Source organism: Colias eurytheme, chromosome 21 (assembly GCF_061535395.1).
Source record: "Colias eurytheme isolate Ceu_HAF_F1 chromosome 21, ilColEury1 Martin Lab GWU primary, whole genome shotgun sequence".
Taxonomy (NCBI): domain Eukaryota; kingdom Metazoa; phylum Arthropoda; class Insecta; order Lepidoptera; family Pieridae; genus Colias; species Colias eurytheme.
The window spans coordinates 284,977-298,009 of NC_143000.1; the positions used below are offsets into that span (position 1 = coordinate 284,977).

The 13,033-nt window shown below is 36.4% G+C and overlaps 1 protein-coding gene across 2 annotated transcripts; it reads right to left on the reverse strand.

Annotated features, from left to right (window-relative positions):
- Window positions 1-136: 136 nt before the first annotated feature.
- SF2 (splicing factor 2) lies at window positions 137-12,334 on the reverse strand. 2 transcript variants are annotated; one of them, XM_090114130.1, is made up of 6 exons: window positions 12,046-12,334; window positions 6,390-6,603; window positions 4,960-5,106; window positions 4,632-4,702; window positions 3,795-3,889; window positions 137-1,754 (listed from the first exon to the last, which is right to left on the reverse strand). In XM_090114130.1, exons 1-5 carry the CDS (start codon window positions 12,222-12,224, stop codon window positions 3,796-3,798), a joined length of 705 nt encoding a protein of 234 aa, XP_089970256.1. In that variant the 5' UTR covers window positions 12,225-12,334; the 3' UTR covers window positions 137-1,754; window position 3,795. The 2 variants fall into 2 exon arrangements, with proteins under 2 accessions (XP_089970256.1, XP_089970257.1); XM_090114131.1 differs by having other exon boundaries at window positions 3,791-3,889.
- Window positions 12,335-13,033: the final 699 nt, after the last annotated feature.

Consider the following 13,033-nt stretch of genomic DNA (forward strand, 5'->3'; position numbering starts at 1 on the left):
TAAGAATTAATTATCAAATTTATTCCAACATCTTTATCCAATGTTATTTCTGATTCTTCTTAGTTCTATTGCTTGCTTTTTTACCATACATGTAAAAATGTAACGTTACATTTTTTATCACATTACAAGGGTGTTATCAAATAAAACGAACTTATATCTCCATATTATTTATTCAAGTCCATCAAACTCAGTGTTTGGAATGCAGACGTAGTACCTAAATTACATTACACATTAACGCGAGCGCGTCGTCAATTATCCAAATATAATACAGTTTGATTTATAAAAAACATTTTAAACTAAACTTGCTCGACCGCCTTGACAGCCGGCGCACACAAAACGGTTTTAAAGCACGATTTAAAAAGGAGATGGATTCCATTTCGAGCTGACATTTCTTTATATACTTGGTCCGCCATTTTTTATAATTTTGCGATAAACATTAATTAGAAAAAAAATCTGACTACATATTATAGTATTTTTAAAATTGCACGATATCCTACTCCAAACATAAAACATCTCCTTTCTCTTTTAGACTCGACAAAAGCATGCTATTTATAATATATAAAATTCATTATTTCAATTTAAAATCGAGCTTATTCGGCACAATACTTGTGCATGTCAAGTCGGTTTGCGCAAGCCGGCACAGGGCGCTCGAGCAAGGGACGGGGGTCGAATTAGGCCCGTTACCGGCTTGTGAGGGGAGCTCGAACCTTATATAGGTAAAAATATATTATCTCTCAAAAGAACCATTTCATTGCATTTAAATTTTAACGGTAACAATTTGCGGTTTCATCTATAGTCAATTATCAAAGTTATCAGTATGCTCGCAAACCGCAAATTCGACCTTTAAAACACAGCGCATAACCTAAATAAACTAATGTGTCAGCTCGACGGAGCGTCTGTCAAACGTGAATGTGAAACAAAGTCGGAGCGGGCACTCAACAACAAGTCACTCTGCAATAATTTCAAATGCATACCAGAGATCCGAGATCCGTGATCCGCGGCGCTAAAACGAATTATCCTCAATTATCCTCAATCGGACAGTGTCCGGCGGCGGTGAGTGCGCGCGTCCTATCCGATCGTTCCTATCCGACATCCGACATCCGACATCCGACATCCGACATGCCGCCTCCGGCCGAGCGTCCAACGAGCCCAATCCACAGTGGATGAAACAAAAAAACACTCGCTCATTATACAGATACAGGCCGCATCGTGTCGCCGCTGGCACAACTCGGCCAACGGCGGCGCGACATACAGTATACACAACTTATACACTCGTTACGTCTAGTTCGGTCGCGCCGTGACGTCATCGCACACGTTTCTGTTGGGGCCAGTATTTGCTGCCTCTGTTTGTATATCCCGATACGCGATTGTGACTCTTACGTAGTATATTATAGAGACCTTAATCGCGTACCGATCGGGATACAACTACCGCTCTGTGATCGTATTATAAACCTCTTATTTCCAGACAGTCTACGCGATGAACTGACTGGCAAATTCACATCACGATTGCAATAACCATTACATCTTATTGCGATCATAATATGAATTTGCCAGTCAGTTCAAATCACGGCGTAATCTATCTAAAAACAAGAGACCATACATACGGCCCCTAGTTTGCATTGATACTTTTACGCTATACAGGGTGTGTGCGATGTTGTCAGGGCGTTTGGGGGTGGGGGAGGGGGTTGTAGGGAAGGGGGTGTGTACAGAAAGCGGTTAGAAGTCGTCGCCGTTCGCCCGCCGCGCCGCGCCAGCTGTCGATAAACACAAGCTTCAGTACAGAGCTCCCGGGACGCTCATGCGGTATATATTGTATACGTGATACACTTGAGACGGGGAATATGTTTAATATTCTAATTAAACGACTTATTAGTTATGTGTTAAAAGTGAAAATTTCATCACAATATGTTTATTATACATCCAATTCCATATTGAAACACGCAGTGTTGTGTGACATATTATTACTAATCCCAGTCTCATTTGAATCATGATAAAGAGGTTTAATCTGAGATGATATGAGTTTACTTTGCAACAAATAACTATTATTTTAGCATGTGCAAACCAACATTCAGAATGTTTATATTCAGGGTGATATTCAAAGATATTTCGGAAATAATTAAACTTGAACACATCAAGCATAAAAATCAGATAATGAAAAAATCACCCTGTATATAAACATTTTATATTAAAATTTATATGCCCACTACTTTACACTTTTCCATCAACATTATATTAAGTTCTAATTGAAGAGAATGTATACTAAAAGATACATGGTAAACATTGTCAAATGTAGACGAAGTGAAAAAATATTTTTTTTTTATCGTAAACTTAAAAAATATATTTTTTTTTTATATCAAGTAGAAAACGCTTGTAAAATGTTGAAGGATAAATGTACAGCAGCAAAAATGCGATAAGAATTATCTACAGGCAATTAACTTAGAACAACTTACTTGTACTTTTTCCTTGATTGAAATTACTATTATTGTACTATTTTCAACACAATTTCATTCAAATTGCGTTTAATTAAAAATGGGAGGAAAAATATATTGTACTTTTTATTAATTACACTCAAAACAGTCTAATAAGGATTTAATTTTAATAATCTAAAGGCCGATTTTTCAATGTTATCATATAGGAAAAACACTAAACATATTTATTTTCCAAATTAAATACATAAAAATATAATCAGTTATTATTGAAAAATCAGCCTTCGTACTAAATAATTAATAAATGCACAGAAAGCAATTAGTGTAGTAGAAATTAGAATGTTGTAAACTGTGTATGTTAGAGATGGTGTTATAGGATTTTGTTCATTTTAGTTTGTGTCAGTTAAAACTAACTGCTTGCCCTGGCTTCACCTGGATTGACCTGAGATAAAAAATAGATAATTTAATAGTAAAATAATATATAAATTCGATTCAGCAGTATTTGAGCTTATTTATTGCATATAACTTTCCTCTTTAGGGTTTTCACGTTTGCACGTAATGAAAGAATGTGTCGTAACACATGTGGGTGTGTGTGTCTGTGTGTATAAGTGTGCGTGTCGGTAATCGGGCATGAATCGAGCTTGCCCGACGAGTACCTAACCATTTTGGAAACTTTCACGTGTGTTAGCGTATACGAGTATCACTTTCGTGTAGCGTGCGTGTGTATGTTGCGGGTGGTGTATGTGCGTGTCATTACTTTAGTGCATCATGTGTGTGTGTGTAACGCGTCGAACGAGTGCGTGTATGACGTTGTATATATATGTGCATGTTAAGAGGAGGCTCCCTAACATAATTTCTGGCACTGAGACACCGGTTACGGTACTAGACGCTAACACAGCCGTAATAAAGTTGAATATCGCGTGCGCTCTTTGATCGCGTTCGAGCTCGAAAAGTAAGTCTCAATTCTTATTTCGTTTATAACTAAAGTAATAATTGATCTAGAGAAAAAATATCTTGGGATTCGATAGTAAACTATTTTCTTACTGTAAACATTTATTTTAGACATACAGTCCAAGTAAATCTTTAAAAAAATGTAATAATCCTTAAAAAAGGCATAATTTTTGAATAAAAAATGAATCGAGCGAAAACATTACAATTACGTAACTGTCTTGTACAAGACAGGATGTACTAAAGTTCCATTTTGTATGTGTGCCTGTTTCAGAATATTAATGCAAATTCACATAAAATTTAGGGAGCCTCCCCTTAATCACTCTCGTGTCGTGTGTACCTGCTATCAGTGCGTTTGTGTAACCACACTAGTGCGTGTAGTCACTAGTATAGAGTGTGTGTATGTATGTACGCACCTACCTCAGTAGGCGTGGTCGCGGTCGCGCGAGTAGGAGCGGCGCACGGGCGAGTACGTGGGCGAGCCGCGCCCGCGCCGCGGGGAGTACGAGCGGGACCTGCCCACCACCATCATATGAATATACTCTATACAGGGTGTCCCACTATTGGTATACTAAGCGCGAAGGGACTTGTAGTTTTGCATACCCTGATCACGTTAAAAATACTTAAATAACAAAATTACGTCTAAATTTTTGCTAAATTTTTCCTGAACATCCATGTTTTCTTCTCTAGCTTCGCGCAGCCGGCATATACCGCTCTCTCTAATGTGAGCATTTTGACTATGAAAACATAATCTTAAACGATAGCTCACGTGCTGGTGGCAAAGCTGGGCGGGTTGCTTGTTATGGGTGTGCACATAGAGTTTTAAGAATTCATCTATTTGAAAAAAAAAAATGCGTCTGGAATTTCATAAGTATTTTTTACGTACTCAGCGTATGCAAAACTATAACCTCCTTTGAGCTTAGTATACCAGCAGTGGGACACCCTGTATATAAGGCATTTATAAATATTATAGTAAAGTAGTTTTTACTGACAAGTCACAAGACATGTATTTGGACCAACATCTTCGTATAGATATCGATATTTATACATATACCGACGAGGTAGTAAAAGACAATATTGTTTAGACGATCATAACTGTAAAGCCATGTTATGTGACAATTTAAGTAATAGAAAATTCAACTGAACTAAATAATTTAAGTACATATGTACTGAGTAGACCTTAGAGCTGAGCTTTAAGCCAAACTTCATAATGTTAATTTATACGGTAATTATAAACATATTATCAACAATATTTACCTATCTCTATCTCCACTGTAACGGTCATTGTTTCCATAATCTTCTTTGACGCGAATGTATGATACTTCACCCTGCAAATAATAAAATCACACATTTAAACACAATTTAATAAAAAAAAATCATATACATATTTATTTTCAGACTTTTTAATTAATACACATTTTCCAACAGCTTTTATACAGAGTTTAGTGTTTACCATTTACTTTATTTACTTTTCATTTAGAATTGGAAATTGATATAAATTTTTTTCAAGTAAACAAAAATTTCTGCACTATTAATTTTAAACTACTTACTCTTATATTTTTACAAAAATATCAATCCAACAAACCTCGTGACTCCTAAACCTAGAGTCGTCCAACTTCTTGACAGCATACTTCATGTCCTCGTGCCGCAGGAACTCCACGACTCCGGAGCCGTCTTTGAACGTGTCCGCGAAGCACACGTCGCCCGCCTCGCGCATGTGATCCTTTAGATCCTGGGTATTTTGGAAAATATAGTCAATTTAATGCAAGTTATTTCTGTTTGTGATAACATAATATTTAGAAAGTGGGTGATAGTTTATACTCCGCTCCTGTTGGTCTAAGGGTATATAGCCTATAACCTACCTTGATAAATGGGCTATCTAACACCGAGAGAATTTTTAAAAACAGACCAGTATTTCCTGAGATTAGCGCGTTCAAACAAACAAACAAACTCTTCAGCTTTATAATATTAGTATAGTTAGATATTGTATAGCTAATACACACTAAAAATTATTCTAGTATTACTATGTTTATTGGTTTTTGTTCAGAATATTATGTTGATATTGTTTTTAATTAATGAAAAATTATTAAATATTTGCATCAAAAGTTGAATGGTAATAGTTTTTAAGCTATTGCATAGCTTCTATCGCGGGCCTTGAGCGCGGGGACCGAATCCAGAAATTGCGTAACGAAAAACCTCACGCTCCCCACTCCGACGGGCACGGAGGTGAAGGCATAGCATGCAATAGCTTTACCGCGGCAGTCCTCGAGTGCCACACGTCTTTTTTTTTATAAGTGTTTGGGCATAGTCAAGTTAAAGTAACATAATTAAGAGTACATTTTCTCTTAAGTTTATAGTAAAACTATTAACTAATCATTTAGTTTAGTTTAAATACCAAAAGAAAATGTTATTTCATCCAGATTATGACTTGCTATCCTTAATTAATTACTACAATGCAAAGTGCATGATCATCATCATTACGGCTATTATTCAATTACCGCCACGTCAACTATCTCTGAAGGTTAAGGCCATTATTAACGTTATTTGTTACCTTAGTCGGATTTTGAAGTGAAACTTCTTTATCGGGGTTGGACAAAAATTTAGTGTAACATTTTTGCGTTACGCCGCACGCGTGACATTTTTGCGTTACGCCGTACGCGTGACATTTTTGCGTTACGCCATACTCGTGACATTTTTAAGGTCATAAAGAAGTTTCACTTCTTGCGTTTGTACTCTAGTACACGCATACATTTTTTTTATAGAATAATATCAAAGTATCATATTAATTGTATCGAAGAATAAAAGTAGTTGCTTAAGGACCACAACTTAAGACACTTAGTATTTTCTGATGTTTGATTTTACGCGAGTATTATACATTTAGAAATTAATTTAACTATTTTTTTTTTATACAAAGCAATTACAGCGTCTCTCAACAAAGTACAAATAAAAGAACATTCAAATAATACTATGTAGCAAGTATAAGCAGGAGTAACACGTATGTGTCGTGTATCTAACCTGCCATGAACCGGAGGGCGGCAGGCCGGTGACGAGCACGCGGTACTCGGAGCGGCGGGCCGGCGGGCCGCGCGCGGCGGGCCGGCCCCCGAAGCGCTCGCCCCCGCCGCGACCGCCGCGCCCGCCGCCGCCGCCCCCGCGCGGGAACTCCACGCGCAGCCGGTACCCGTCGTAGTCGTAGCCGTCCCGCGCGCGCACCGCGTCGTCCGCGTCTCTGCACACCACAATGATCATGAACAAACTTACTTCCAACCCAAGATGAAAACTTGTTTAACCCATTGAGCTCCAAGCGTCACGGTCGGTCCCAGACACAATAGCTTTTCTATTGTGTCTGTGGTTCCGGAGCTAGACAGATTAAAAGAAATAAATAATTTTTATTTTATTTTATTAAACTAACCGACCTAGGGTGCTTTTCAACCAAGAATGTGCGAGGATGTGTAGGGAGAAATGTCTTTTTAAAAAACCAATAGTATCGCTTCATTTACCTCGCCTCGCTCAGCACAGCTCTGGTGGAAACAGCTCAGAGGTGCTAGGTTTTTGCACATACAAAACAAGCAAGAGATGTGTGCGTAGGTTTGCATATTATGACACCTCACTTTACAACTAATGCTCATAGTTAGTACATACACTTGCTTTTTATATTATTACTAGCTTCCCGCGCGCGGCTTCACCCTCTTTATAGGAAACAAACAAATTATATACTAAAACCTGGCAAAATCCGTTGCATAGTTTTAAAGATTTGAGCATACTTAGGGACAGACAGACTATCAATTATTTGTTTTATAATATTATGTAGTGATGAACTAGCACTAGCTGTGAACCATCTTCAATAAATTAACTATTCTGCACCAGATCTGCCGATTGAAACTGATCAGAAAATCTGTCTTTTCAAACCTTAAGCGCGTGACACACGGTGAAGATACTATAATATTTTATCTTAAGATACTGTTATATTTTATATTACAGTATCTTAAGTATTACAGTATCTTAAGGTATCTGGTATCAGCGTTCTGACCATCATTTTTCTTTTTGTCATTGCGTACTAAGACCCCTGTAGAACCGCCATCCTGTTACAAATGACCCACAAAATTTCGGGTTATTTCTAACAGGATGGCGGTTCTATAGGGGTCTAAGTACGCACTGACAAAAAGAAAAATGATGGTCAGAACGCTGATACCGGATACCTTAAGATACTGTAATATAAAATATAACAGTATCTTAAGATAAAATAGTATAGTATCTTCACCGTGTGTGACGCGCTTTATACTGATAATTTATGTAGTACATACTTTACTATAAATTATAATGCATGTGTCATTAAAAAAACCTGTATTATTGCAAGGTTGTATTTGAATTTGCTTTTGGACAAAAAGCTACATGTGTTTCATTGGTAAACAAAAATCTATATAACAAGTTTAAGTTGTTTCTTTGCATATAAAAGTTGTATACCACCACTTGAATTAGTTCAAGTTCAATTGATTGATTTATGGTCCCATTCTCCTGTTTGAAGATTAAACTAAATTAGGTCTTTGAAAATACTTCAACATACGCTCTGCCTGGACAATTAGTTGACGATATAAATATTATTAACTAGCCAGCCCAACAGATACTGTCCTATCCTAGGGCAAATTGTCAAAGGCATGACGTTTAAATAGCAGTTATGTTTTCTTCTTTTTTATGTCTAGAGAAAAAAAATAAAGATTTTCTTTATATGATCCTTTTACTGACAATAATGGACAGAATAAATAAGAATTATCAAAATTGATCCAGTCATTCACTAATAATGCCGTGACTAAGGGAAATAGGATTGTCATTGATTCAACACATATCCATCACTAAGCAACTGTCCCCCGCATTATATTTGAAGAAACAGTTTTTCTTATACTTTCTCAAACTTTATCATTTAGAAGTAAATAGATTAATTTTCAGTAAGTCTGCGTGTGATGCTATAACAATTTGTTAAAACAGTGTATTTGACTGGTTTTTTAAATCAAACGACTGTGCATAATAGTTCTCAAGATTCAAACAAGTGTTTTTATGTTCAAGGGTTTATTTACCATTGACAACAATCTTTTCTAAATAAACATAATAATTCACGACTGCATACAAATCATTTAGAAAATGCAGAATTTCTTATATATTCATTAATGTTATCAATTCATTTGAAATATCTCTTAAAATAACTGTAATTGTAGAACAAATATGCCTGATAACATATCAAGTGTGGTTTTATTATCAGAAGAAATAGACATAATCATAAAATATATTGTGTTTTGATGTAACACTGCAACAAGTTATTTGAGGAAAATTGGAAAATTAATATTATGATGAAATAATTTATTTTCCATAGGAGAATAATTTATTCTGGGAGAATGAATCGTAAATATAATTATCCTGGACTTGAAATAAGGCGTCATTAAAAGACAATTTGTTCTTAATCAGGTTAAATGAAATGATTATGGTTAATTACTGTTAATTACGGCCAGGAAGACAATGCAAATATTCATTTCATCATATCATAGTGTTTTAAATATAAAAAAAATTCTACAATTGTACAGCTTAGACTTAATGAGAAAAAATGTGAATTTCAACACAAAATGCCATAATATACCACTAAACACAATAACCAAGGTTGTTTTTAAATTACACTCTGATACTTGAATTTAAATTTCCTGTTATCAAAATTATTCATGGAGGTTATAGGTACCTATTAATTTTGTCTCCAATTGTTAATTCGACGAATAATTATGATATAAGTAGGGTAGATACGTTGCTTGTTAGAACAGTTACAAATTTTTTTTTTTTTTTTTTTTTTATTCATGAATAGGTAAACATTTGGCCGCTGTTTCACCTGATGGTAAGTGACAACGCGTCCTAAGTTGGAACATGTTTACCTAGAAGGTGCCTATTCACATTTGCTTTAAATTTGGATAGATTGTAAGAAGGTGGAAAAACTGTATTCGGTAGAGAGTTCCAGTCCTTAGATGTTCGCAAGAGAAATGATGACTTGAATCGCTTTGTGCGAATTTTAGGGATGTCTACAACATAAGGATGGAAATCTGCTCCGCGTCTGGTTGTTCGATGGTGAAAAGGTGATGCCGGTATCAAGTTATGTAACTCCTCGGCACATTCACCAAAGAATATTCTGTAAAATACCGACAAACTGGCAACCTTACGACGATGCTCGAGGCAGGTCAATTTAGAACTGACCAATACGTCATTGTTAATAAGCCTTTTCGCTCGTTTTTCGATTGAATCAAGTGCTGACAGTTGGTAATTCGCAGCCCCAGCCCATAGGTGACAGCAGTACTCTACACACGACCGAACTTGTGCTTTATAGAGATTCAGAAGCTGTTCCGGTGTAAAGTACTGCCTTACCTTGGCAAGTATACTTAGCTTCTTTGCTGCAACACTTGCTTTGGATTCAATAAAAGTTTTGTAGTTTAAATTTGGAGAGAGCGTAAGACCAAGAAGATCCAATCTGTCGGATAATTCCAAAGATACTCCGTGAAATGTTGGTGTAGACTTTAATTGACTTCGTTTCGCTGTAAACAAACAAGTTTGCGTTTTCGATGCATTAAATTCCACACGATTGCCGATGCCCCAATTAGATATTTTGTTCAAACCTATATTTAAACGATCAAGCATTGCATCACGCTGTTGTTGAATCTGCACCTCATTCTGTCGTGAGTCGGATATGTAACTATCTATAATTGTAGTGTCATCTGCATACCCATAAATACCTGGTCCGAAGAGGTCGTTAATATGGAGCAAAAAGAGAGTTGCAGATAAGACTGACCCCTGAGGGACACCTGCATTGACTAGATGGATGTCAGAGGAACATCCTTCAACTGTGACCTGAAAAGAGCGGTTCCTCAAAAAGTTACTAATCCAAGTACATAAGTCCGGGCAGATTCCAAAGGATGGAAGTTTACGTAAAAGGCTCTCGTGCCATACTCTATCAAAGGCTTTAGAGATGTCCAAAGAGACGGCTAGTGCTTCTCCCTGTCCATCAATAGCCTGCCCAATCGTGTGCGTCATGTGTACCAAGAGGTCTCCGGTTGATCTGTTTCGACGGAATCCATACTGGTGGTCGCTTAGAAGATCGTTACCTTCAAGATACAACATGAGATTTTTATTTAGTAGGCGTTCCATAACTTTACCTAGAATAGAAGTTATTGAGATAGGCCTGTAGTTAGTAGGATCGGCACGAGAACCTTTTTTGGGAATAGGCTGGACGTTTGCGATCTTCCAAGATTCGGGTACGACTCCAGTAGAGTACGAGAGGCGATAGAGACGAGTTAGTATCGGGGATAGTTCTGGGGCACAATTTCTCAGTACCAAGGCGGGAATTCCGTCCGGACCACTAGCTTTATCTACGTCGAGATTACGCAAAAGTTTAAGTACCTCTTTTTGCTTAATGCGAATTTCGGGCATATGATACCCACAGTGCGGCAAAGAAGGAGGTGACAGTTGCGAAGCATCCAAATGAGAGTTTTTTGCAAAAAGAGAGGCAAATAAATCCGCCTTCTCTTTAGCAGAGTGAGCTAGTGATCCGTTGGGTTTGAGTAGAGGTGGTAGCGAAGTTCGACAAAAGCTGTTTTCTACGGCCTTTGCCAATGTCCAGAAAGCTTTACTGCCTGATGGATATGAGACCAGCTTGGACCCAATATGCCGTATACGCTTAAAGCGAGCTTCTCGTAATGCTTTTTTGTACATCTTGGTCGCTTTATTAAAAGCTTTCTTCTTAGCGTGGACATCAGAAGACTTTTGTGCACGAGCATTTGCCCAGTTCAAGTAAGCTAGATGTTTTTTGGATTCAGCGCGTTTACAAACAGCATCAAACCAAGGACGGGATTTATATGAAGCAGTGGTTTCTGAAAAAGGAATAAAATATTCCATTGCCTGTCTGATAACGTCTGCGACGGCGGTAGCGCAAGCTGTCGGATCGTCAGAAGAAAAACATATTTGACGCCAGGGGTAAGATGAAAAAAAGTGCCGCAAATAACACAAAACCTAAGAAATTATGCCAATAGAAAGTGAAATATATACATTAATCTACGACAATAGCTGCTAACGACAATACCTATATTAGTCAGTTCAATAAAGAAACGAATCTTCAATGGCGGCCAAAGCTGACTTTGACAGATGGTAGTATCAGCAAAAAAGAAAATAAAAATAACGTAAATTGATAATTATTTTATTAATTATTTCAAATTGTTTGTTGGCAAACTTTTTTGTTATTGTATTTGTGTATTTATATGAATTATCATATTTACGTATACAGAATGTAATAAAATCCCCATAATACTTGTAATATGCCCATAAAACTGAACAACTTTTCCCAAAGAACATATTTTGTCAAATTCCAATAAAACATTATTTACTTTCGCAAATGCATAATTGTCATTGTAAATTTATGATAAAAATTATTATAGGGAAAATCAAATACATTTTAGTAATTTTATTTTTCCATTTTTTTTTTTGCAAACCGTACGGCCGTGTGTGAGCGAGAGGGAATGATAAGCGCCGCCATTGAAGATTCGTTTCTTTAAAGAACTGATTAATACATAAATAATTAACCTAAATACATAAATACACTAACATGCCGAAAGCCGCCAAAGGAATGTAATGGTGAAAAATGAATATTTCTTACCTGGGATCTTCGAATTCAACGAATGCGAATGGTGGGCCTTTTCTGTTCTTCAAATCAACGAATGTAACTTTACCAAATTTGTAAAATAAGTCTTGGATATCCTTTGTCCTTATATCGGGGGGTAGGTTACCCACATATATTCTGCATTCGTTTCTATTTGCGCCGCTGCCTCCTGACATTTTGAGAACTTAAATATATGTAATCTTAATAATAAAATAGGAATAGGTAAGCTTTACTTTAATTAAAGTAATTAAACAATTTCTACGCGACGAGTCCTTAAACGCCGTCTTGTTTCTGTGGTTTGATCAAGATGGCGATTCGCGAGTGGCGCTAGCGAGCTATCAATTTTGATTTTTGAACTTGAGCAGCTGCGTTGTTTGAACGGATACTCGTACTCGAAAAAATAGATACAGATTATCATTATATCTATGTCTAAAATAGAAAGAAGCTTTATATTATACAGAAAGTAATAAGTCATATCTAAAAAATTATGTTTGAGTTCAAAATTTATTTGAGTCAAAAACCAAGGATCATCACATAATATGATACATATCATACAATTTTTTATTAATATCCATATTTCACCACCACCTTCTACACCAGTGCAAACTTAGCACCCCATCTATGGAATTTTGGGTCGAAAATGACCTTGATCGTTAGGTCCCCGTTAGGTCCTTTAAGGTCCACCAATTTTTTCGTTAGGCCCCCTTTAGTTTTTTTTTAAATAATTTTTTAAATTTTAGGTATAAAAAAATTACACTTTAGCACCCCATCCATAGAATTTTGGGTCAAAAATGACCTTAATCTATAGGTCTTCGTTAGGTCCTATAAGGTCCCACAATTTTTTCGTTAGGTCCCCTTTAGTTTTTTTTTAAATATTTTTTTTTTATTTTGGGTATAAAAAAATTACACTTTAGCACCTCATCCATATCAAAATTGGCGAATTTTATCAAAATCGTATTCTTTACCGTTAGGTCCGTATAGGTCC

Excerpts from the sequence above, each read along its gene's own strand:
- SF2 (XM_090114130.1), bottom strand. The coding sequence starts at position 12,224 with ATGTCAGGAGGCAGCGGCGCAAATAGAAACGAATGCAGAATATATGTG. Across the intron at positions 4,703-4,959 it reads CTAGGTTTAGGAGTCACGAG|GGTGAAGTATCATACATTCG; the intron begins GTTTGTTGGATT and ends TATTATTTGCAG. Across the intron at positions 3,890-4,631 it reads TACAGTGGAGATAGAGATAG|GTCCCGCTCGTACTCCCCGC; the intron begins GTAAATATTGTT and ends GGTGGTGGGCAG.